Here is a 19,812-nt window from a genome sequence, read left to right on the forward strand (position 1 = left end):
ACAAGAACTCAAAAGTTCTCTGATCAAGTTTTCGTACTTACCTTTTTTATTGGTTGTGAAGTACTTGGAGTCAGTCATGGTTTTGGATCTTTAATGTGCACCTACAACAAGAGAAAAAAAAATTCCTTTATCCAAATTACTGATGTCCGACAAGGCATTTGATTAATTTTAAGAACATTTATAAGAATTTCTATACTCAAAAATGAGTATTTTCTTCCTTACCACCATTATTGTTGATTCAAGAGATGCAAAGATAATTAAGAATGTTAACTCTTGCCTCAAGGAACTAACTGGGCAAAATCCATAGGCTAAATGGAATGAACTGATAATCTATTATGGCCTTGCGATTTTATCCATAATTACCTCCTCAAAGCCTCCAAAACCTCAAAGCACATACATCTTCAATTAGGCCCTCAAATATTTAAGATAAGAAAGTTTGTTTTGAAAGATCTCCCCATTACTTTCCACTCAGGAAAATCTGATTTACTCCCTACCTCAAGATGGAGTCATTCCAAAGCATGTATCCTGAAGCAATGGTAAGGCTGAAAGAGAAAACAACTGCGCCAACCTATTCACCATTACATGAAACTCCTGAAAAAAGGAATCTCTCAGAATAAAAAGCCTACATTAAAAGGACAATATTCTTCCACAACAAACATCTAGAGGCAAACATGCCTTGCACATGGATTTTTTAATTATAGCTTTCTTATTTCCAACAATCTATACTTAGCCAAAAACTATTCCCAAAGAATAAATAATATCCCTTTACAGATAAAAACAAGGAAAAAAAAGATATTTATTCAGTCACATTGCATACAAAAGAGAATCAGAACTGGTGTTAAAACTTGAAAGATCATGGATCCTAGCCTCAATTACTTAGCCAAAAACTATTCCCAAAGAATAAATAATATCCCTTTACAGATAAAAACAAGGAAAAAAAAGATATTTATTCAGTCACACTGCATACAAAAGAGAATCAGAACTGGTGTTAAAACTTGAAAGATCATGGATCCTAGCCTCAATTAATGCTTCTGTTCCAATTCCCGGAAGAATTAATCCAATCGACACATGGTTCCACTAGTGAAACAAAAATGACATGGACTGGTCACATTTCTCCCCAAATGAGACAATATTTTCTGATTTAAAAAAACTCTTAAGACTTTGTCCAAGGTACATGATACCTTTAAACTCAAACATTTTCATTTAATAATATTCCTTCTGCACTCAAAAACGTGTATCTTCTTCCTTACCTTCCTCATTAACAATACTTATTACCAAATTTAGGACTGATGCCTGGCACCTGCTCATTACTGTCAGGCCAAAACAACATGAGTGATAATACATTTGGCAAACAACAGTAAATATGGATCAGAGAGAAAAGATCTAAGCAATAAACAAATCAATGTAATTAAGGAAAAGGAAAAAGAGCCAAATAAACATGAAATAATGAAAAGAGCCTGGCTTAAATCTGATCTCTACAATGTGTTACTTGGATAGCCTAAGGGAAATTAGCCTCAACTGAGATCTTTCCAAGTAGCTACTATTTACAGTCCTGATCCTTACGCAAAAGTGCTTTAGGTTGTACCAGAATTTCCCTGATTGCCCTCTTAAAAGATGTGAGCTAGAACCCACAAATACTATAGAACACAGAAATTCCCGCTTTGATAGTTGTTATAATTAAAAATTAGCCTGTGACAGGGGGTTTGCCTTACGCAATATTTTCATAATGCCTTTCTAGCAAAAATTCAAAGAATGTTATAATCATTTAATCCATTCACAATGTACGCTGAAGGCGCAAACTGAAGAAAGGAGTCCTTCACGTATAAGATCTGGAATGAATCTGAAGTTATCACGTAAGAACTTACACATACAAAGAGAGAAACCGGTACACAGAAATGATTACCAGAACCTGACAGAAGAGCTGTAGCTCAAGGCCAGGCTGGTCTGTCTAGGATGTTACTATGCCATTTTAAGTACAATAGAATCCTCAAAACTTAAAACTTACTTAAGATTTAAAAACAAAATATGCTTGGAAGTTTTCACCCGGTTTCTTTGAAAAAGGGCACAAAAACTGTTGTTTTCTAAAGATCTCATACACATATGCACATATTAAATTCTTAACGGGAGTCTTTTTTTTTTAAGATTTTATTTATTTATTTATTTGACAGAGATAGAGACAGCCAGCGAGAGAGGGAACACAAGCAGGGGGAGTGGGAGAGGAAGAAGCAGGCCCATAGCATAGGAGCCTGATGTGGGGCTCGATCCCACAACGCCGGGATCACGCCCTGAGCCGAAGGCAGACGCTTAACCGCTGTGCCACCCAGGCGCCCCTCTTAACGGGAGTCTTAACCACAGTCTGTTAAATATAAAATTAACCTAGTCTTAAATTCTACCTTTATTAGTGACCCACACATTTCACTACCTCCATTAAATTTCATTGTCAAGGAATATATTTCTGTCCTAGTCATTGTGAGCACTGTGTTCTTAACTAAAGAATAATGTACCCACCCACAAAATTTCAGGGAAGAGAGACAAGTAATCTTAGCTCCTAAAATAAGAATCCCTGCTCTTAAAGAAAGGGAGAAACCTATCACTCTTAGCTTCCACTGTTGTTAACAACAGTAATGAAGTATCCCTTACCCGTATTGACAGGGAAACACTGTATTAAGTCAGTTCCTGCCTTAAGCCAAAAGAAAACTCCAAGAAAAATGAAAATAGTCTAAACAAAAACAAGTGGGAAGAGGTGGTAGCTGTACAACACTGTCAATGTACTAAATGTCACTGAACTGTTCACTTTAAAATGGTTAATTTTATGTTATATGAATTACACTTCAAAAAATTACATATGGGGCACCTGGGTGGCTCAGTCTGTTAAGTGTCTGCCTTTGGCTCAGGTCATGATCCCAGGGTTCTAGGACTGAGCCCTGCATCAGGCTCGCTGCTCAGTGGGGAGTCTGTTTCTCCCTCTCCGTGCTCACTCACTCTCTTTCTCTCTCAAATAAATCTTTAAACAAAAAAAATTACATATGCATTTTTTTAATGAGATAATCACATGCCAAAGATGAACATAACCAGATTCTCCAAAGTACAGGATGGTGAAAACTGTGGCCTGCATTAGAAGCCAAAAGAAAAGCAGCCAAGATAGAGCTGAAAAAAATAAAAAGTCAATATTCGCTGAAGAGCCTCAAAAACCAAGGTCCACCTGGAAAAAATTCTTTTTTGCTCCTACAGGAGAACCCCAGGAAAACGTAAAGCCATCATGGAGTTTGAACTCACACCACCTTTCCACCGGATCAAACAAGACAAGTCACTGACTGTTGTGTATGGCCTCGGAATACTGCTAAACGACGAAGGTGCCACAGGGAAAGCACACACTCACTCTTACTTGTCCTAGCAGCGTGTGATGTCACTGCATTTTAAGGGAAAGCCTCCCTCCCTACACAGATGATATATCTGGATTGAACATAACCTAGTTTCTACCAAATATAGGTTGCGAAAGACCCTTCTCTTCTATTCCTCCCTCCTTACAGTGCCCCTAAAGAAAATAAGGCCAGAAAAAAATTAATAGGGTCTCAATTTCAAATGGCTCTCGGGGAAATGGCATCTAAATGAGACTTGGTGAGGCCACTAAATCCCTTCTTTTCACACAAAGTTGGCTTTACAGTTTGGTGCCCGTAGCGAAAAACTGGCTGGAGTTAACACAATTACAGAGCAGAAAGGCCATTCAGACATCTTTTATTACAAGGGTGAGAGGCGTTGAGATTTCAAATATTTTTAAGATTATATTTATTTGACAGAGAGAGCACGCACAAGCAGGGGGAGCAGGAGAAGGAGGCTCCCCGCTGAGGAGGGAGCCCCACACGGGGCTCGCTCCCAGGACCCTGAGATCATGACCTGAGCCAAAAGCAGATGTTTAACCAAGCCACCCAGGCGCCCCTCAAATATTTCAATAATTAGATATTTCAATGCAAAGATAATAGTGTCTTCCATTATCATTTAGTTCAAAAGAAATTACAAGACACCTAATTATAACACACACACCTATGATTTTTTTTTTTTTTAAGATTTTATTTATTTTAGAGAGAGTGTGTGGCAGGGAGGAGCAGAGGGAGAGGGACAAGCAGACACTGTGCTGAGCTCAGAGCCTGACATGGGGCTCAGTCCCATGACCCTGAGATCATGATCTGAGCAGAAATCAAGAGTTGGAGGCTCAAACGACTGAGCCACCCAGGCGACCCCACACCTGTGATTTCTATTTATCTATGTCAGATTACAAATTTGTTAATATTATACAGTAAGAAAGAAGTTCAAAAGTTTTACATCCGATTTTTTAAAAAGATTTTATTTAAGAGAGAGAGAGAGAACGAGCAGGGGTAGAGGAACAAGCAAACTCCCCACTGAGCACGGAGCCAGACATGGGGCTTGATCCCAGGACCCTGAGACCATGACCTGAGACGAAGTCAGACACCCAACCCACTGAACCATCCAGGTGTCCCAAGTTTTACACCCAATTTTTTTTTTAAGTTTTATTTATTCATTTGAGAGATAGAGCACAAGCAGGGGGAGAGGCAAAGGGAGAGGGAGAGACAAACTCCCCTCTGCGCAGGGAACCCAATGCAAGGCTCCATCCCAGGACCCTGGGATCATGACCAGAGCCAAAGGCAGACGCTTAATCGACTGAGCCACCCAGGCGCCCCTTACATCCAATTCTTAACTGAAATAGCAAAACTCTGGAAAACTTAAGCCTAGAAGAAGGAAAAAAGGAGACGGTATCGTATCTAATTCACTGCTTGCTCGGCTTAGGTCAAACCTGTACATAAAATGTAGTATTTTTAAATATGGATGTTTAAGGGGGGAAAAAGATGAACTGGGCTTTCTGGAGTCTCTTAACTCACAGAATGTTAGCTTTGTGTTAATTTGACCACTCAATTTTCATTGAGGCTGTTTGCAGAACACACTATCCTTTCTGCTTCATTGGGAGTTTAAACTGTTAAGGTACCTGCAAACAGTTCTCACCTTACCACGACGCTTAGTCATCACTGGAATGTGTTACACGTTTTCTTGTACAGCTGCATCTCCTTCATCTGCTGCTTTCTATTATTACTTTGTAAGTGTACCCTGAGGCTAAGCAATACAGGCATACCAGAAAGGTAATTAATCATTTAAATTGTTCCTCATTCAGACCACTTTCTTGGTCATTCCACCTTTCCTAAACTTACCGCGTTTTCTTTACCTTTTTAACCAGAATGATTATTATAACAGTATCTTGCATTTAAAACACACTTTTAAAAATCAAAGTTTAGGGGCGCCTTGGTGGCACAGGCATTAAGCGTCTGCCTTAGGCTCAGGGCGTGATCTTGGTGCTCTGGGATCGAGCCCCACATCAGGCTCCTCTGCTAGGAGCCTGCTTCTTCCTCTCCCACTTCCCCTGCTTGTGTTCCCTCTCTCGCTGGCTGTCTGTCAAATAAATAAATAAAATCTTTTTAAAAAATCAAAGCTTAATGAAGCCTCAACACTTTATGCACACTGCTTCATAATGAAACAGCCAGATGAATTCAATAAAAGCCTCCCCCCAGGTAGAAGACTGCTCTGAAAACAAACAGCATGAATTAATTCTTTGGATTCAAAGAATATGGAAATAACAGGACATTCCAGTTTCTTTACCTCTGGCTTAGTCTACAGCCGTTCTCAAACCAGATCATTCCTGCTATGCCCAGAAAGAAAAAATTCGGTGCCAAGATTTACCCCTACGTGCTTCCTTCCCCCTCTCTCACTTCGGGTCTGAAGGTTTCTCTTCCCTTCCCCCAAGTGTCAGGAATTCCGCCTCTGCCCCAGGTGGTCAAGATTCTAGGGATACATTCCTCCATTATGAGGTGGGAGAGAGGTGTCGCTTAACCCCGAATTACGGGAGACGGGCGAGTTTTGTCCATCAATGGACAAACCTGAGAGGGAATCCCTTTCCCCTTCTGCTTAGCTGAACACGTCCCAGCCTCTGAGTGAACGACGCCAAGCGGGGAAGACGGAAGGTTCTCCCGTTCGGCCTCCAGCCTCTACTGGCCACACCCCTGGCCTCTGGCCCCAGCCCCCGACCTCGAACATATCTTCCCTCCGGTGTCCCCCTTCCCCCAATTCCCAGCTGCCACACCCGAGAACTCCCTTGCCACGCCAGAGCGGTGGACTCCCTTTCTCCAACCCTCTTCCTCACAACGGTCACACCCGACGGCTCGCTTCACCCTCAACGGTCACGCTCCGAGGATTTCTTCTTCCCCTCCACCAGCCTCCAACTCAACCTGGGGTCCCCCAACCCATCAATGAGGGACACACCCCGAAGTTAGCCGCCCTGAACTCACCGGAGGCAAGGGCGGGGGTGGCGGCGGCAGCCAGAGAGCACGGCCCGAGTGGTGTTGTAATGGTTTCCTGCACGTCACGACTCCTCCAGGTCTAAGCCACTGCGCAAAACCCACTTTGCCAGGGACAAAGATGGTGGACAGGAAACTCTGACGTCAGAGAGCCTCGCCGCGTACCGTCATCCCCGCGCGCGGGAGAACGAGAAAGGCGGCGAGCTCTGTCGCTTTGGAGACGGACAGGTTTTTGCTGGGAAACTGGAGACTGGACCCGAGAGGAGGTTCCGTGGCTATGCAGAGGGATATATTAAACAAACTGATGTTCTCTGGATTTGTTTCCTCGCATAGGAGTTCTCTAAAAACTCTCACATAGAGAGGATGAAATATCCTGTTCCTTTTATTTAAAAAAATTTAAAAGCTCAGCTAATTTTTCAGGCCAGTTCAGGACTGTGGACAATGGTGATCCAGCCCAGGACTATCCATGAGCAGTGGGACCAGAAGAAAGTGGTGCAAGGAAAACAGGGTGAGACGGCATCAGATCTGAGTCCAAATCCCTGCCTTGAATATGACTGGGAAATCACTTAACATCTCCTTAACCTTTGTCTGTGAAATGAAGCCAACGATCTAACTTTCCCTGGCTCGTGAATTTTGAATGGGATAATGTAGATAAAGCACCTGGCTTACACAAAAGTTAGTTATTTTTGGAAACCAAGACCTAGAAATCTCTGTACCTCTCCCTCAATTTTGCTGTGAACCTAAAACTGCTCTGAAAATACTAAGTCTTTAATTTAAAAACAAACAAAAACAAAAAAACGTGAAGAGTGAGAGTCTGGGGCAGAAGTTGAGGAAACCAAAATGCAAAGGGGACTGCAAAGTAGAAAGCGAGAAGGAAAAGCAGGTGGTTATAATGTTTTAGCACATTTTTAGAGTTCTATGAAAGTAGGAACTGTATCAATCTGTTCACTCCCCTGAGACCTAGCTCCCCTCCCCAAAATTTGTTGAATGCATAAATGTATGAGGGTTGTTGAGATCAAGCCCCGCATGCTCTGCAGGGGGCATGGAGCCTGCTTAAGATTCTCACTCCCCCTCCCCCTGAATAAATAAGTAAATAAATAGTCTTTGATGTCATTGCTGGGACCATCAGTAGAGATATGAAGGCAAAAGCCATGCTGCAGAAGTTTGAGGATGAATGGGAGGTGAGGAAATGAAAGCAGGAGTTTTGAATAACACCACAAGAAAATATGACTGAAAAGAGTATATGGGATGTTTGAGAGAGAAAATAGGATTGTTTTTAAGTTCTATAATCATACATTTTCTTTACACTATCTCTTTAGCAATACCATGAATTCAATGATTGTTCCTACCCATAGGACTCCTAAATCTTTATCTCTAGCCTTGACCTATTCCCAGCTTCACTACCAAACTGCTAACCACACACTGGGAAGTTCTAGATTTATGGCCCACCCAAATCAAACAAATCATGAGATGAGGAATGGGTGTTGAAAAACCTGGTTCCAGTTACAACTCCCAGAAATCAGAGATGGATTTTGTTAAAAAAAAAAAAAAAGCCACCAGAAAAATCTTTATCAAAGGACTTTGATTCATATCTTCAAAACCTTTTAACAGCTCCTCAATGCCTAGTAAGTCCAAACCTATCCTTCCCTCAGTTTCTCCCATCTCTATGCTCTTTAGTTTTCTCATCTGTAAAATGGGGAAATAGTAATATCCAATCATAAAACTGTTTTAAGTTTTATAAAGGGAATTAATCTATGTAAAGCACTTGGAACTATGACTGCACATAGTATGACTATGTAGCATTTGCTACAAGTGTAATTATCTCAGTAAATTACACTGAATTGCTTAAGCCAGAAACCGGAGAGTCATTCTTAATTTCTCTCTCCCTTAATGGTCACAACCAAACCATCTCCAAGTTGTCAATCTACCTTCAAAATAAATCTTTAATTCATCCAATCCCTTCTATCCCACCTCATTAATCTAAGCCACTACCACCTATTGCCTGGGCTACCAGAAACCTCAACTTTTCTCCCAACCATTATCCATACAGCAGCCAGGTTATTTAGCTTATTCTGAAGTATAACAAACATTTTTTAAAAAGTGCACACATCATAAATGTAAACTTTGGATGAATTTTCACAAAGTAAACATAACAACATTACAGGGTCACCTTAAAAATACAAACCTCATCATGACTCTGGTGTATAAATCCTTCAAGGAATTCCCACTGCACTTGAACTAAAATCCAGTCTCTTTCCCATGGCCAGAGTCCTTGCAAGATTTGACCCCTACCTCTCTAACACCATTTTATGCCTTACTCTACATGTCCTCTTTTGCTATTGCAGCCCTCATATATGCCACACTCTTTCCCATCCCAGGGCCTTCACAAATACTGCTCTTCCTGACTAATAATCACCTCCATCATCCTCCAAATGCTCACATTGGTCTCAGTTTAACTGTAATCTTCTCAAAAAAGACACTCTGTTTGCCCAATCTAAAATGTTCTGCCCTCCTAGCCCACACTGCCACGCCATCCCAGCCCTTATTCCATTTGTAAATTATGAATGTTTATTTACTTATTATCTCCGTCCCCAACTAGACTATAAATCCCATGTCTGTTTTTACTACTTCATACTCAGCACCCAGCATAATGCCTGACATATAAAGTTACTCAATATTAAATGAATGTCCACAGGCAAAATACTAAAAGTAGCATTTAAGACCTTCCATAATCCACCTAAATCTATATTCAACATACTCTCTACTATTCCTTTCTGTAGCTCCACAGTTAAAGTAAACTAAACAATTTGCTCCACATACACTCCATGCTGCTCCCTTAGCCTAGAAAGCCCTACCACTACAATGACTTGCCCCAAATGTACTCCTCTTTTGAGATCCACCTAATTCACAAAACTTTCTCAATGGATATGTTATGGTATAAGGTACAAAATGTACCAGGTTACATCACTATATTAGAAAGCAACTGACAAAGAGAAGCTGAGATAAAATATGAGAATAGAAACAACGTTTTTCGATTTGGTTATGTAGGCCAGTATAGGCCTTCTATTTAAGCTGGTTTGTAGTGCCTTATTTCTCCCAGCTGATAGTTATCTCTTCCTACTAACACATCAGACTAACCTATCTGATGGCTCTGAATACCTCTTCACGTAAGTACACTTTTTATGTGTCTGATCTATTACAATATAAACCTGAGAGTGGGATTTATGATGAGGTGGTTATTATTTGTTGGCTGTAATCAGTGGCATTAATTGGGGGCACCTGGGTGGCTGTCAGTTAAGCATTCGACTCTTAATTTCGGCTCAGGTCACGATCGGGGTGGTGAGATGGAGCCCCGCAGGGGGCTCTGCATTCAGTGAGGACTCTGCTTGAGATTCTCTCTTTCCCTCTCCCTCTCCCCCTCCTCCAGCTCACATGCTATCTAAAATAAATAAAATCTTTTTAAAAAATAATTGACAGTTAGGGGCACCTGGGTGGCGCAGTCGTTAAGCGTCTGCCTTCAGCTCAGGGCATGATCCCGGTGTTCTGGGATCGAGTCCCACATCAGGCTTCTCTGCTAGGGGCCTGCTTCTTCCTCTCCCACTCCCCCTGCTTGTGTTCCCTCTCTCGCTGGCTGTCTCTGTCAAATAAATAAATAAAATCTTTTTAAAAGTTTTTTTAAAAAATAATTGACAGTTATTTTTTACTGCCTTTCCTTTTTCTCTTGCAATTTCAATTTACTCTTGGGGTATTAATCAAGGTGTCTTGCCCTTTTTTTCCCCTAAGATTTGTTTACTTTAGAGAGAGAGTAAGCAAGTGCGCGGGGGAGAAGGGGAAGGCAGAGGGGGAGGGAGAAAAACAATCCCAAGCAGACTCCGAGATGAGCACAGAGCTAGACACCGGCGGATCTCATAACCCTGAGATCATGACCTGAGCTGAAAAAACAGAGTTGGACACCTAACTGACTGAGCCAGCAGGAACCCCAGTCTTGCCCTCTTCTAAGAGTGAGAGTGGAGAGGAAATCTGAACCAATGTAGGGCAATAGGGATTTGAGTAAGTACAGTGACAGAAATTTGTTGAAGCTCATTCATGCAACAACACTGCCTGGGTGAGACTATTAATTCTTGCTGGAGACAGCCAATACAACTGTAGTTCCTGACCTTTTTAGAGATGGCTTTCCTCGTTTTGTTACCTACTCCATATATTTCCAAAAAAATTTTTAGTTTAAATATTAGCTTGTTTCTTTTGCTTGTAAACAAAGAACCCTAACTGATACAAACATTTAACTTCCCACTTGTAGTTGATGCTAAGTCTCAACTTCGTCCTTTTGTAGTTCAATTAAGAAAAGCCTGCAGACAATAGCTATCATTATTAGAGCACCTAATACTTGTCAGGTGCTTTATATAGATACATTATCTCTAGTCCTTGAAATTCTGTAAGGTAGAAGTCTGCTATCAACGTGATTTTCGCTGGCAGGTTATTTGGTAGAGTAAAAAAACATGTTTAGAACTGTAAGATTAGGGGCATCTGGGTGGCACAGCGGTTAAGCGTCTGCCTTCGGCTCAGGGCGTGATCCAGCGTTATGGGATCAAGCCCCACATCAGGCTCCTCCGCTGTGAGCCTGCTTCTTCCTCTCCCACTCCCCCTACTTGTGTTCCCTCTCTCGCTGGCTGTCTCTATCTCTGTCGAATAAATAAATAAAATCTTTAAAAAAAAAAAAAAAGAACTGTAAGATTAACTTGTAAGATTTTATTGAAGCAATTAAACCCAAACCTTATTTTTGAGGGTTCTCATTATACAAAAACCAATGGTCTTTATACCATAAGATCCTGTAAGGCAGTGAATAATACCTTCTATTCCTATCCATTTAGCACAGAAGTGGGGAGGGGTTGGAGATAAAGGAATGGTTGAACTTTCACTCATCGAAATTCAATAAACCTGTATAAGCAACTCAAACGAGGCAAAGTTGCACACGATGTAAAAGCATTTTGCAAACCGTAAGGTAAATTACGTTAATTCTGCAATACAAACAGTGAAAAGTACCATCTCCCAAGCGCCCCCAGTTCATTCTAGTTAGAACTCATCAGGATCCCTTAGCACTGTATTCACATCTCTGTGATACATCCAAACGTGTACGAGGGCAGGAACCATTTGCATCAAGTGTGGCAAATGCCTAGTTATGCTTGACCATAACTACACCTAGGAGACAGTTAATGTACCAGCTAGAATGGAAAGTTAATCGTTCCCAGTTCTAACGAACTGCAGGAACCCTTCTCATTCTCACCATTTTTTAACATAATAATTGGCAACAAAGCTAAAGGCTTCTATCCCTAGCTCCGTCGTTCCAAATTCTTCCCGGAAGCCGGCAGAATATAAATTAACCACCACGCCGCCGCACGCTGAGAGAACTTCCGCACATCCATATTCCTTTTTGTCCCCCCACCCCTAACTAAATCGCCCAAGGGAACAAAGGCCTCAGCAGCAGGCCCCAGTTCTTGCCTCCGGGTGCCAGACGTCGGTGCGGCGCCCCCAAACACCTTGCCAAAAAGAGCTCTGCAGATGGAGATTCAGAGCTGTGGCTTCCCCCCGAGGATGCGAAGCAAAACCAGCTAAGAAAAGTAAAACAAACGAGCACAAAATTACACTCCAACTCAGGCCCCATGGACTTCTTTAATTTCGGCGGGAGCGGAAACGGAAGTCCCGGTGGGGTCATAGAGTGGGCTAGTTCCGGTTCCTGGGCCACGTTCGCGGCTAGAGCGCCTCCCCTCCGTCGGCCGTCCGAATCCCCCGTTGCTTCGATTTCCGGGTGCGGCTTCTGTCGTAAAGCCGAGGCCTCTCTCTTCAAACGTGGCGTCGTGGGTCCTTCGCGCCTCGCCGGGGGTCTGCGCGCGAGGATAGGCGCTGGCACTTCGCAGCCAACAGCTGGAGCCAGTCCTCGCGTACCGGGACCGCCCTGGCACCTCTGATCCCTCAGAGTTGGCCGACTTTTAAGCCCTCACGATTGAGTCCCTGATTCGCAGCCTCCCGGACTGCAGCTCCAGAAGAGAGCACTCCTTCGCCCATACCTGTGTCCCATAGGCATGCTCTGCCCTGTGAGGTGCAGCATTTGACATCCCTACCCCACGTTACCACTTCCACCTTAATTTCTGCCACGTCTGCCTTAATTTCGTTCTTAACCTCCTTAATTTGAGACCCCTCCCCCTCCTGCTTCCAGAAGAGGTCTTTTTTTTCCCCCCAGTTCTGTAAAAGAGGAGTTTTGGGTCTCTTGCAGAAAGATTACCTTTAAGACTGAACATCTGTTTGATAAGTAAAACAAGTTCATGCTTACTAAAGAGTTTGTGGGCAAAGCGAAACGCAGTGCACATAGGAAACTATGGCTGAGCACGGGGCTCACATCACAACTGCTTCTGTGGTGGATGACCAGCCGTCCATCTTTGAGGTGGTAGCACAGGACAGTTTAATGACAGCAGTGAGACCTGCTCTTCAGCATGTGGTTAAGGTAAGGTATGAATTCTCTGAAAGGTTTTGGAGACAACTGGGTATAAACCAAACCAATAATTTGGGTTTATTTGGTTGCCTAGGTTTTGAAATTGCCAGTTAGCGCATAATTCACATCCTATGATTTCAGGGTTATTGAGTCCCTGTTATGTGTAGAGCCCTGTACTGAATACCCAGCACTTCAGGAAGTGACTTAAGCCCGAAGTATTAGAATTCAGAGGAGAAAAAGGAAATGTGAATACAATGCATAGTAATTGTGAAATGGAATTAAATTCTTTTATTAATTTACTTTGTTTCAGGTTCTTGCAGAATCAAATCCTGCCCATTATGGCTTCTTTTGGAGGTGGTTTGATGAAATCTTCGCCCTGCTAGATCTTCTGCTCCAGCAGCATTTTCTGTCTAAAACCAGTGCCTCATTTTCTGAAAATTTTTATGGCTTAAAGCGCATTGTAATGGGGGACACACATAAGCCTGAGAGATTGGCCAGTGCTGGCCTCCCAAAGAAGCAGCTTTGGAAGTCAGTTATGTTCCTGGTTCTTCTTCCCTACCTGAAAGTGAAGCTGGAGAAGCTGGTTTCTAGCCTGAGAGAAGAGGATGAATATTCAATCCACCCCCCTTCTTCCCGCTGGAAACAGTTTTATAGAGCCTTCCTGGCAGCCTACCCATTTGTTAACATGGCGTGGGAAGGCTGGTTTTTTGTACAACAACTTCGCTACATCCTAGGAAGGGCTCAGCATCACTCACCATTGCTGAGGCTGGCGGGAGTTCGGCTAGGTCGACTTACAGTTCAGGATATACAAGCCCTGGAGCACAGAGCAGCTGAAGCCCGCATGATGCAGCAACCAGCCAGGAGGTAAGTCTCTAACATTTCCCAAAATCTCTCACGAAGGAATTCTAAGATCTTAACCTAATTTTATGAAACTAACCTTCCTCAGTCCACTTTGAGGTATTTCATAAATCACAGAAAAATTTTTGTGTGCATAAAACAAGAGTTGCCATCCTGGTAACCTCATCATACTAGCTACATTTTTATGCATGCTTGCTGTGTGCCAGGCCCTGTGCTGTCTGCTTTACGTCCATTATCTCAATCCTCCTGACAGCGTAATGAAATAAATTCATTACCTTGTTTAACACCTGAGGAAACTAAGACCTAATAGCTAAGTACCTTGCCAAGGCCACATAGCTAGGTGGCAGAACTGAGATTCAGCAGTTCTCAAAACTGTGCTCTTAACCACGATGCCACTGTTAGTGTTTGTGTTCTCCTACAGAGTTAGTGTTTGTGTTCTCCTACAGATTCAAATATATATTCCTCAATATTGCTAAGTCGTTTTTGTTAAGTGAGTTTTTTCTTGATATACTATCTTACACACACACACACAGATCTATATAATGAATGTCTCACTAATTTCTTTCTCAAAACAAAACAAAACCCCTAGTCATTAAATACAAAGTTTAGCTCCTATACTTCCAAAATACTGTAAGTCAGAAAAGGGAAATCATTTCAAATAGATACTAAAGGAGACAGTGCCAATCTAGCAATTTACTTAATCTCCAAACTGAATCAGTGATTCTGATGAAAAGTGTAAGTGGAACATTTATATTAGTCATTCTGCGATCATACCTAAATAAAGTTTCTCCTGTTGCTTCCTTGTTCTATTCTCCCGCCAGTGTTGGTGAGAAGATAAAGTCAGTTCTGAAGAAAGCTTTGGGAGGTGCTGCCTTATCCCTCTCTACTGGCCTTTCTGTGGGAGTATTCTTTCTGCAGTTCCTCGAGTGGTGGTACTCATCTGAAAATCAAGAAACCATCAAATCACTGACTGCCCTGCCTACTCCACCACCACCTGTACACCTAGACTATAATTCCGATTCTCCTCTGTTACCCAAAATGAAGACTGTGTGCCCACTGTGTCGCAAAACGCGGGTGAATGATACTGTTCTTGCCACCTCTGGCTATGTGTTTTGTTATCGCTGTGTATTTAATTATGTAAGGAGTCACCAAGCTTGTCCCATAACAGGTTATCCAACAGAAGTACAACATCTAATTAAATTGTACTCCCCTGAGAACTGAAAGGGATTAGCATTTTATCTCATGACAAAATTATTGCACTATAAGGCTGAGAACCTGATTTTCAGCACAGTACCTAGCACTGTTTGATTCTTCTCATCCTCAGTTCATAATTACATGAACTTTACACCACTAGAGTTGACTTCTGAATGACATGTGCATTAACGTTGCCAACACCACCCCCCCAGTAGAAAATTCACATGTAACTTTTGACTCCCCCAAAACTTAACTACTAACGGCCTACTATTGACCGGAAGCCTTACCGCCAACATAAACAATCAATTAACACATATTCTGTATGTTAAATGTATTATATACTGTATTCTTGCAGTAAAGTAAGCTAAAGAAAATATTAAGAAACTCATTAACAGAAAATACATTTATAGTACTGTACTGTAAAAAATCCACATGCAAGTGGGCCCAAACAATTCAAATCTGTGTTCAAGGGTCAACTGTATATGGATTCTTTAAAAGGAAATATCCATTGATTTAAACCTTTTAACCTTCTCTCTAGACTCCTACTTAGAGTTTAGCAAGCTGGTTAGAATAAGAGAATCAGGATTGACAGGGGACATGGAGGTCACCGTAGAGGAAGTAGATGAAAGAGGATAGTAGAAGCAGCTTTTCCTTGAAGAACAAGCGGTATAGAAACTCTCAGGAAAAAACCAAGTTAGACCTCATAAAGTGGGTGATGGGGAAGCAGGCCTTTTCTTGAGAAAAGAAAGCATTTATCTGCCTATGAGGAAGAGATTTTATCAGTTTGCGAACAATGTGAAATGTGGATCTGCTCTTTACAGAAATACTTAGAAACGGTTTAGAAAAACAAAGCACCTTCCATATACTGTGAGCCACTTGTTAAGTAGCATCTGCTATAGTGTATCAACTTTTAAGTAAGATTCCTTTATGAGCCATACATATCTTTTCTTGGGAAACTGGTTAAAGAAAAATAGGGGTTGAGGGTATATACAGAGCAGTCTGAAGATTTCAGTGTGAAAGCAAAACTAATAAGCAATCAAGAGATGACATACGGATTTAACTATGATTGTGCAAAAGAATCTTTTAATAAGCTCTTCTTGCTGTTAAGAGTTTGCTAAACAGGCACGAATTATTCTATTACTAAGTTTCTATGAAACGCTTAAGTAAATTTTAAGAATAAATGTTTTTGGCAAAGAGTTATTCCAAGTTGTCAAGATTATATGGAAACTTAAAGATTACCTGAGGTAACCTGGGGACGCCTGGGTGGCTCAATTGGTTAAGCCGCCTCCAACTCTTGGTTTTGGCTCAGGTCATGATCTCAGGGTCGTGAGATCAAGCCCTTGGTGGGCTCTGCCACTCAGCGTGGAGTCTGCTTGGGATTCTCTCCCTCCCTCTCCCTCTGCCCTGCCCCCTGCTTGCTCTCTCCCTCTCAAATAAATAAATAAATCTTCAAAAAAAATTACTTGAAGTGTTTAAAGTACATTTTCATTCAGACCACCTCTGACTTTGAAGTATTTTTGTATCGACATTTTGCTTTTTTTGTTGTTGTTGTTAATCCAATACTTGGAGGGAAAAAACCTCTACTCCAACAGCAAGAATTCAGCTTGTGTGAAAGATCCTGTATTAGAAATACTACAGAAACACTTAAGTTGCTTATGTAGTAAAATTCATGCCACGGGATTGTCAGGTTGGTGAAAATAAATGGATAGTGGAAGGATGAAAATAATTTAAGGGCCTCTGGTGAGAGAGGTGTTTTCTAATATTTTGACTCATTTAGCAATTAAAAAGAACATTCTCTGATAGTGCAAAGTTGATAAAATTATATTTTGAAATGGAATAACCTATGGATTTGAAAATATTAACATTTTTCTGTACCATAAGAATAATGAATATTTGTTAAAGTTCTCGTTAAATTGCAAGGTTTTATCAAAACAAACACCATAGTTAATTAAACATTTTTAATACAGTAATCAGTCCATAAGAAAACTGAACCAGATTCAGGATGGAAATAATGTAGTCCTCCACGAAGATATCAAAGCCAGATTTTTCACCTTAACCTAAGAAGGAAAACATGAAAGTATCAGCAATTCAAAAGAGTATCAAAGAAACACTCATACATAATAAAATCAGTACCCAAATAGATAAGAACATTTCAATGCGGAAAAACCACAACCACAATCAGCTCAGAGAGAAGATTAAGGAATCATACCCTGGTCAAAGCCAACACTGAATCAATGGCAATACCAGGTCAGACTATACTTCACTCATCATCGCATCATTGCATATCACATCCTTATATACCTAAGAGCAGCCTAACGTTATTTTCACATCCAAGAAGACTTAGGTTAACCTATGAAAAAAATAAAGGCTTCTACATAGATAAGTTTTGACCATGGACTTTCAATAAATATTTTCCACTGTGCTTGCTTTAAAAACTCTGCTGTACAAAAATGCAAACTTGAACAGGTTTTTGGTTTGGAAGAGCTTTTTTGTTTTTGAAATATAGGAGTGGAGAAGCATTTACGGTTCAAAAACTTCTTTTTTTAATGAGCCCAAACACCATGCATGATAAAATTCCAGGATGTCTGTCAATTACAGTCTAATTCTAAAGCAAAAGCTTTAGAAAAGATTTTCCACTAAATTCCATTATAAAGTAAACTCCTTTTCATTTAATATACAGTTTGATTTACAATTCTGCCAACGAAAATAAAAAACATAGTCATAAAGTTTTTATACTGGAATCTTCTATCTTAAGAGTGCTAGACCCAGAGAGGCTATGTATTATTGCCAAAGGTCCACAGCAAATTAACTAACAGTAGAGCTGGAAAGAGAACAAAGGTCTGATTACCAGATTTACATGTTTCCACTACCAGCTAAATATGAGGTTTAATTTCATTTTTCTCCAGGCCATGGGCAAGATAAAAGAAGCAATGCAGGGGCGCCTGGGTGGCTGAGTCAATGGAGCATGGGACTCCCGATCTTGGGGCTGTGAGTTGGAGCTCCCTATTGGGTGTGGAGATTACATAATATCTTAAAAAAAAAAAAAAAAAAAGGCAATGCAAAGTCTAGGTAATTCACAACCTGGATAATCAACTTCTGAATAAGAAAGCTGACTGCATTTCATTTATTCTAAATGACACCTTCTGGTGGTATGCTATCACTGACATGGAAAAGTACTTGGATCACAATGTCACCCTCCCCAGCCTATCAGCATGGTATTGTCAGTATCTAACCATTCTGGAGACAGGACATGCTTCCTTCAGCCATCCATAAATGTTAATAGATCGATACTCCTTAGTTAAAAACCGGCAGCCGGCAGAAACTAAACTCCATAAAAAGAAACTAACAAAGCGCCCGTTTTACAGGGGTTATGCTTGAGCCTTTAGCTCAACATCCTCTAAGAGGTGAAGTACATGTTAAAAATTAGGAAAACAGAGGCTGAGAGAACTTTGTCTAAAAGCATGAAACTTGGGAGCAGAGGTCCAAATGTGCTCTCACCATACACAGCAGGCACACATCCCTAGTTCTCTTCCTCAGTACACTTTGCTCCATCCGGAGTGCCTCCCCCAACCCTTGCAATCTGGAGAACGCCTAATTATAGTTTGAAAACCTTACTCAAACGTCACCTCAGTAAAGTGGTCTCTAACCCTCAGTCATCCTCTCTTCTGACTCCCACAGCACTTCTCCCCACCACAGCACGCATCGCACGTCACTTATTCACCCATGCACATCCCCCACATCCCGTCTACCCCACCAGCGCCACGACACTGAGTTCCTAAAGAACCAGGGCAGTGTCTTACTGGCCTCTGCATCCATTACACTCAGAACGGTGCCTGGTACATGGGACGAGGGTCAATAAATGAACGTTTAATTCAGTCAGTGGGCGACCCTCCCGCCTAAACCTTAAGCTCCTCGATTATAAAACCATCAGCACAATAACAAAGCCAACTTACCTCCAACATTGCAGGTGGGTAAAGAACATACCTCAAGCATCTCTAAGCCCCAGCCCCCACCCAAGCTTCTACCTCATGGCTGCTGCACGGCGCCCCGCGCAGGACAGCCAGTGCTTACATACAGTGAACCCTCAACAAAATAATAATAAAGTCCAACCCCCAACTTCAGCAAAGACTGAGAGGAGCCGTCCTTGCTGGGAAATAAGAGTAAGGCCGAAGCCAGGGCTCAAACCAAAGACCCAGACAGGAGTCCGCAGCCCGCTTTCTTAACTCCTCAAGCTCCTATGCCCTATCTCGGGAGGCCTGCAGAGACTAATGGCAGCCGACCCTCAGCCTTTTGGTCCCTGGCTACAACCGGACCCGGTACTGCTTTCCGCTTCCCGCTTCTCGCGGGCCTCAGCCGCGCTGCCCCGCCGGCGTCCCCAGCCCAGGAAAGCCCTCACGGAGCAACCAATCCTACGGCCGCCAGCGCATCACGTGGGCGACAGTCTCTGTCTGCGTGGGTTAGAGGAGCAGCCAATCGGAGGGCGAGGAAGCGTCAGGGGGTGGAGCAGGCCGGAAAGCGCAAGCGCCTTTTGTGTTGCTTCTTCGCGTAGGGTTTTCGTCCAGAGGCTAGTGCGTTTCCAGGCTTTGAGCGGTTCCTGCTTTCCTCCCAACTCCCTCCCTTGGACTTTGGGACGTTTGTTGCCCGTTGCCGGTGCTTTACTTCACAACTGCAAAGGGCGTCTGAGAGAGTTGTGCCTTGGCTTTCCGGGAGGAATTATCGATTCAGATAGTGATCCAACAGGATTTATTGCGCATGTCCGATTTCCATGGGAGGGCTAGGGGTTAGGGTGGACGGTGGAGGTATATGTCCCTCTCGGTCCAGGGAACTCTGGCTGGCCGGGCTCTTGGACGCTTCCTAAATAAGCAGGAGGTACCGCAAGAAAAGTGCAGCTAAATATCAAAGAAACGCGCAGGAAAG

The 19,812-nt window shown here is 42.2% G+C and overlaps 2 protein-coding genes and 1 non-coding gene across 4 annotated transcripts in view; 1 reads left to right on the forward strand and 2 right to left on the reverse strand.

Annotated features, from left to right (window-relative positions):
• The window catches only part of AP2B1 (adaptor related protein complex 2 subunit beta 1), a 119,797-nt gene extending 113,292 nt beyond the window's left edge, over positions 1-6,505 (reverse strand). For both annotated transcript variants that reach the window (XM_045773673.2, XM_045773672.2), the window contains exons 1-2: positions 6,351-6,505; positions 42-101 (exon numbers count right to left, since the gene is read on the reverse strand). In XM_045773673.2, coding sequence (XP_045629629.1) covers positions 42-78 — 37 coding nt within the window. In that variant the 5' untranslated portion in view covers positions 79-101; positions 6,351-6,505. The remainder of the gene's footprint in view (positions 1-41; positions 102-6,350) is intronic.
• A 5,609-nt stretch (positions 6,506-12,114) lies between these two features.
• On the forward strand, positions 12,115-16,095 carry PEX12 (peroxisomal biogenesis factor 12). Its single transcript, XM_045773521.2, has 3 exons — positions 12,115-12,855; positions 13,154-13,707; positions 14,523-16,095. The coding sequence occupies exons 1-3, from the start codon at positions 12,730-12,732 to the stop codon at positions 14,920-14,922; spliced, it is 1,080 nt and encodes a 359-aa protein (XP_045629477.2). The 5' UTR covers positions 12,115-12,729; the 3' UTR covers positions 14,923-16,095.
• A 979-nt stretch (positions 16,096-17,074) lies between these two features.
• LOC123777221 (Z30 small nucleolar RNA) lies at positions 17,075-17,171 on the reverse strand. Its single transcript, XR_006775611.1, has one exon. It is a non-coding gene; the product is annotated as a Z30 small nucleolar RNA (small nucleolar RNA).
• Positions 17,172-19,812: the final 2,641 nt, after the last annotated feature.

Source organism: Ursus americanus, chromosome 23 (genome assembly GCF_024610735.1).
Source record: "Ursus americanus isolate L20-20 chromosome 23, mUrsAme1.1.p, whole genome shotgun sequence".
NCBI lineage: Eukaryota > Metazoa > Chordata > Mammalia > Carnivora > Ursidae > Ursus > Ursus americanus.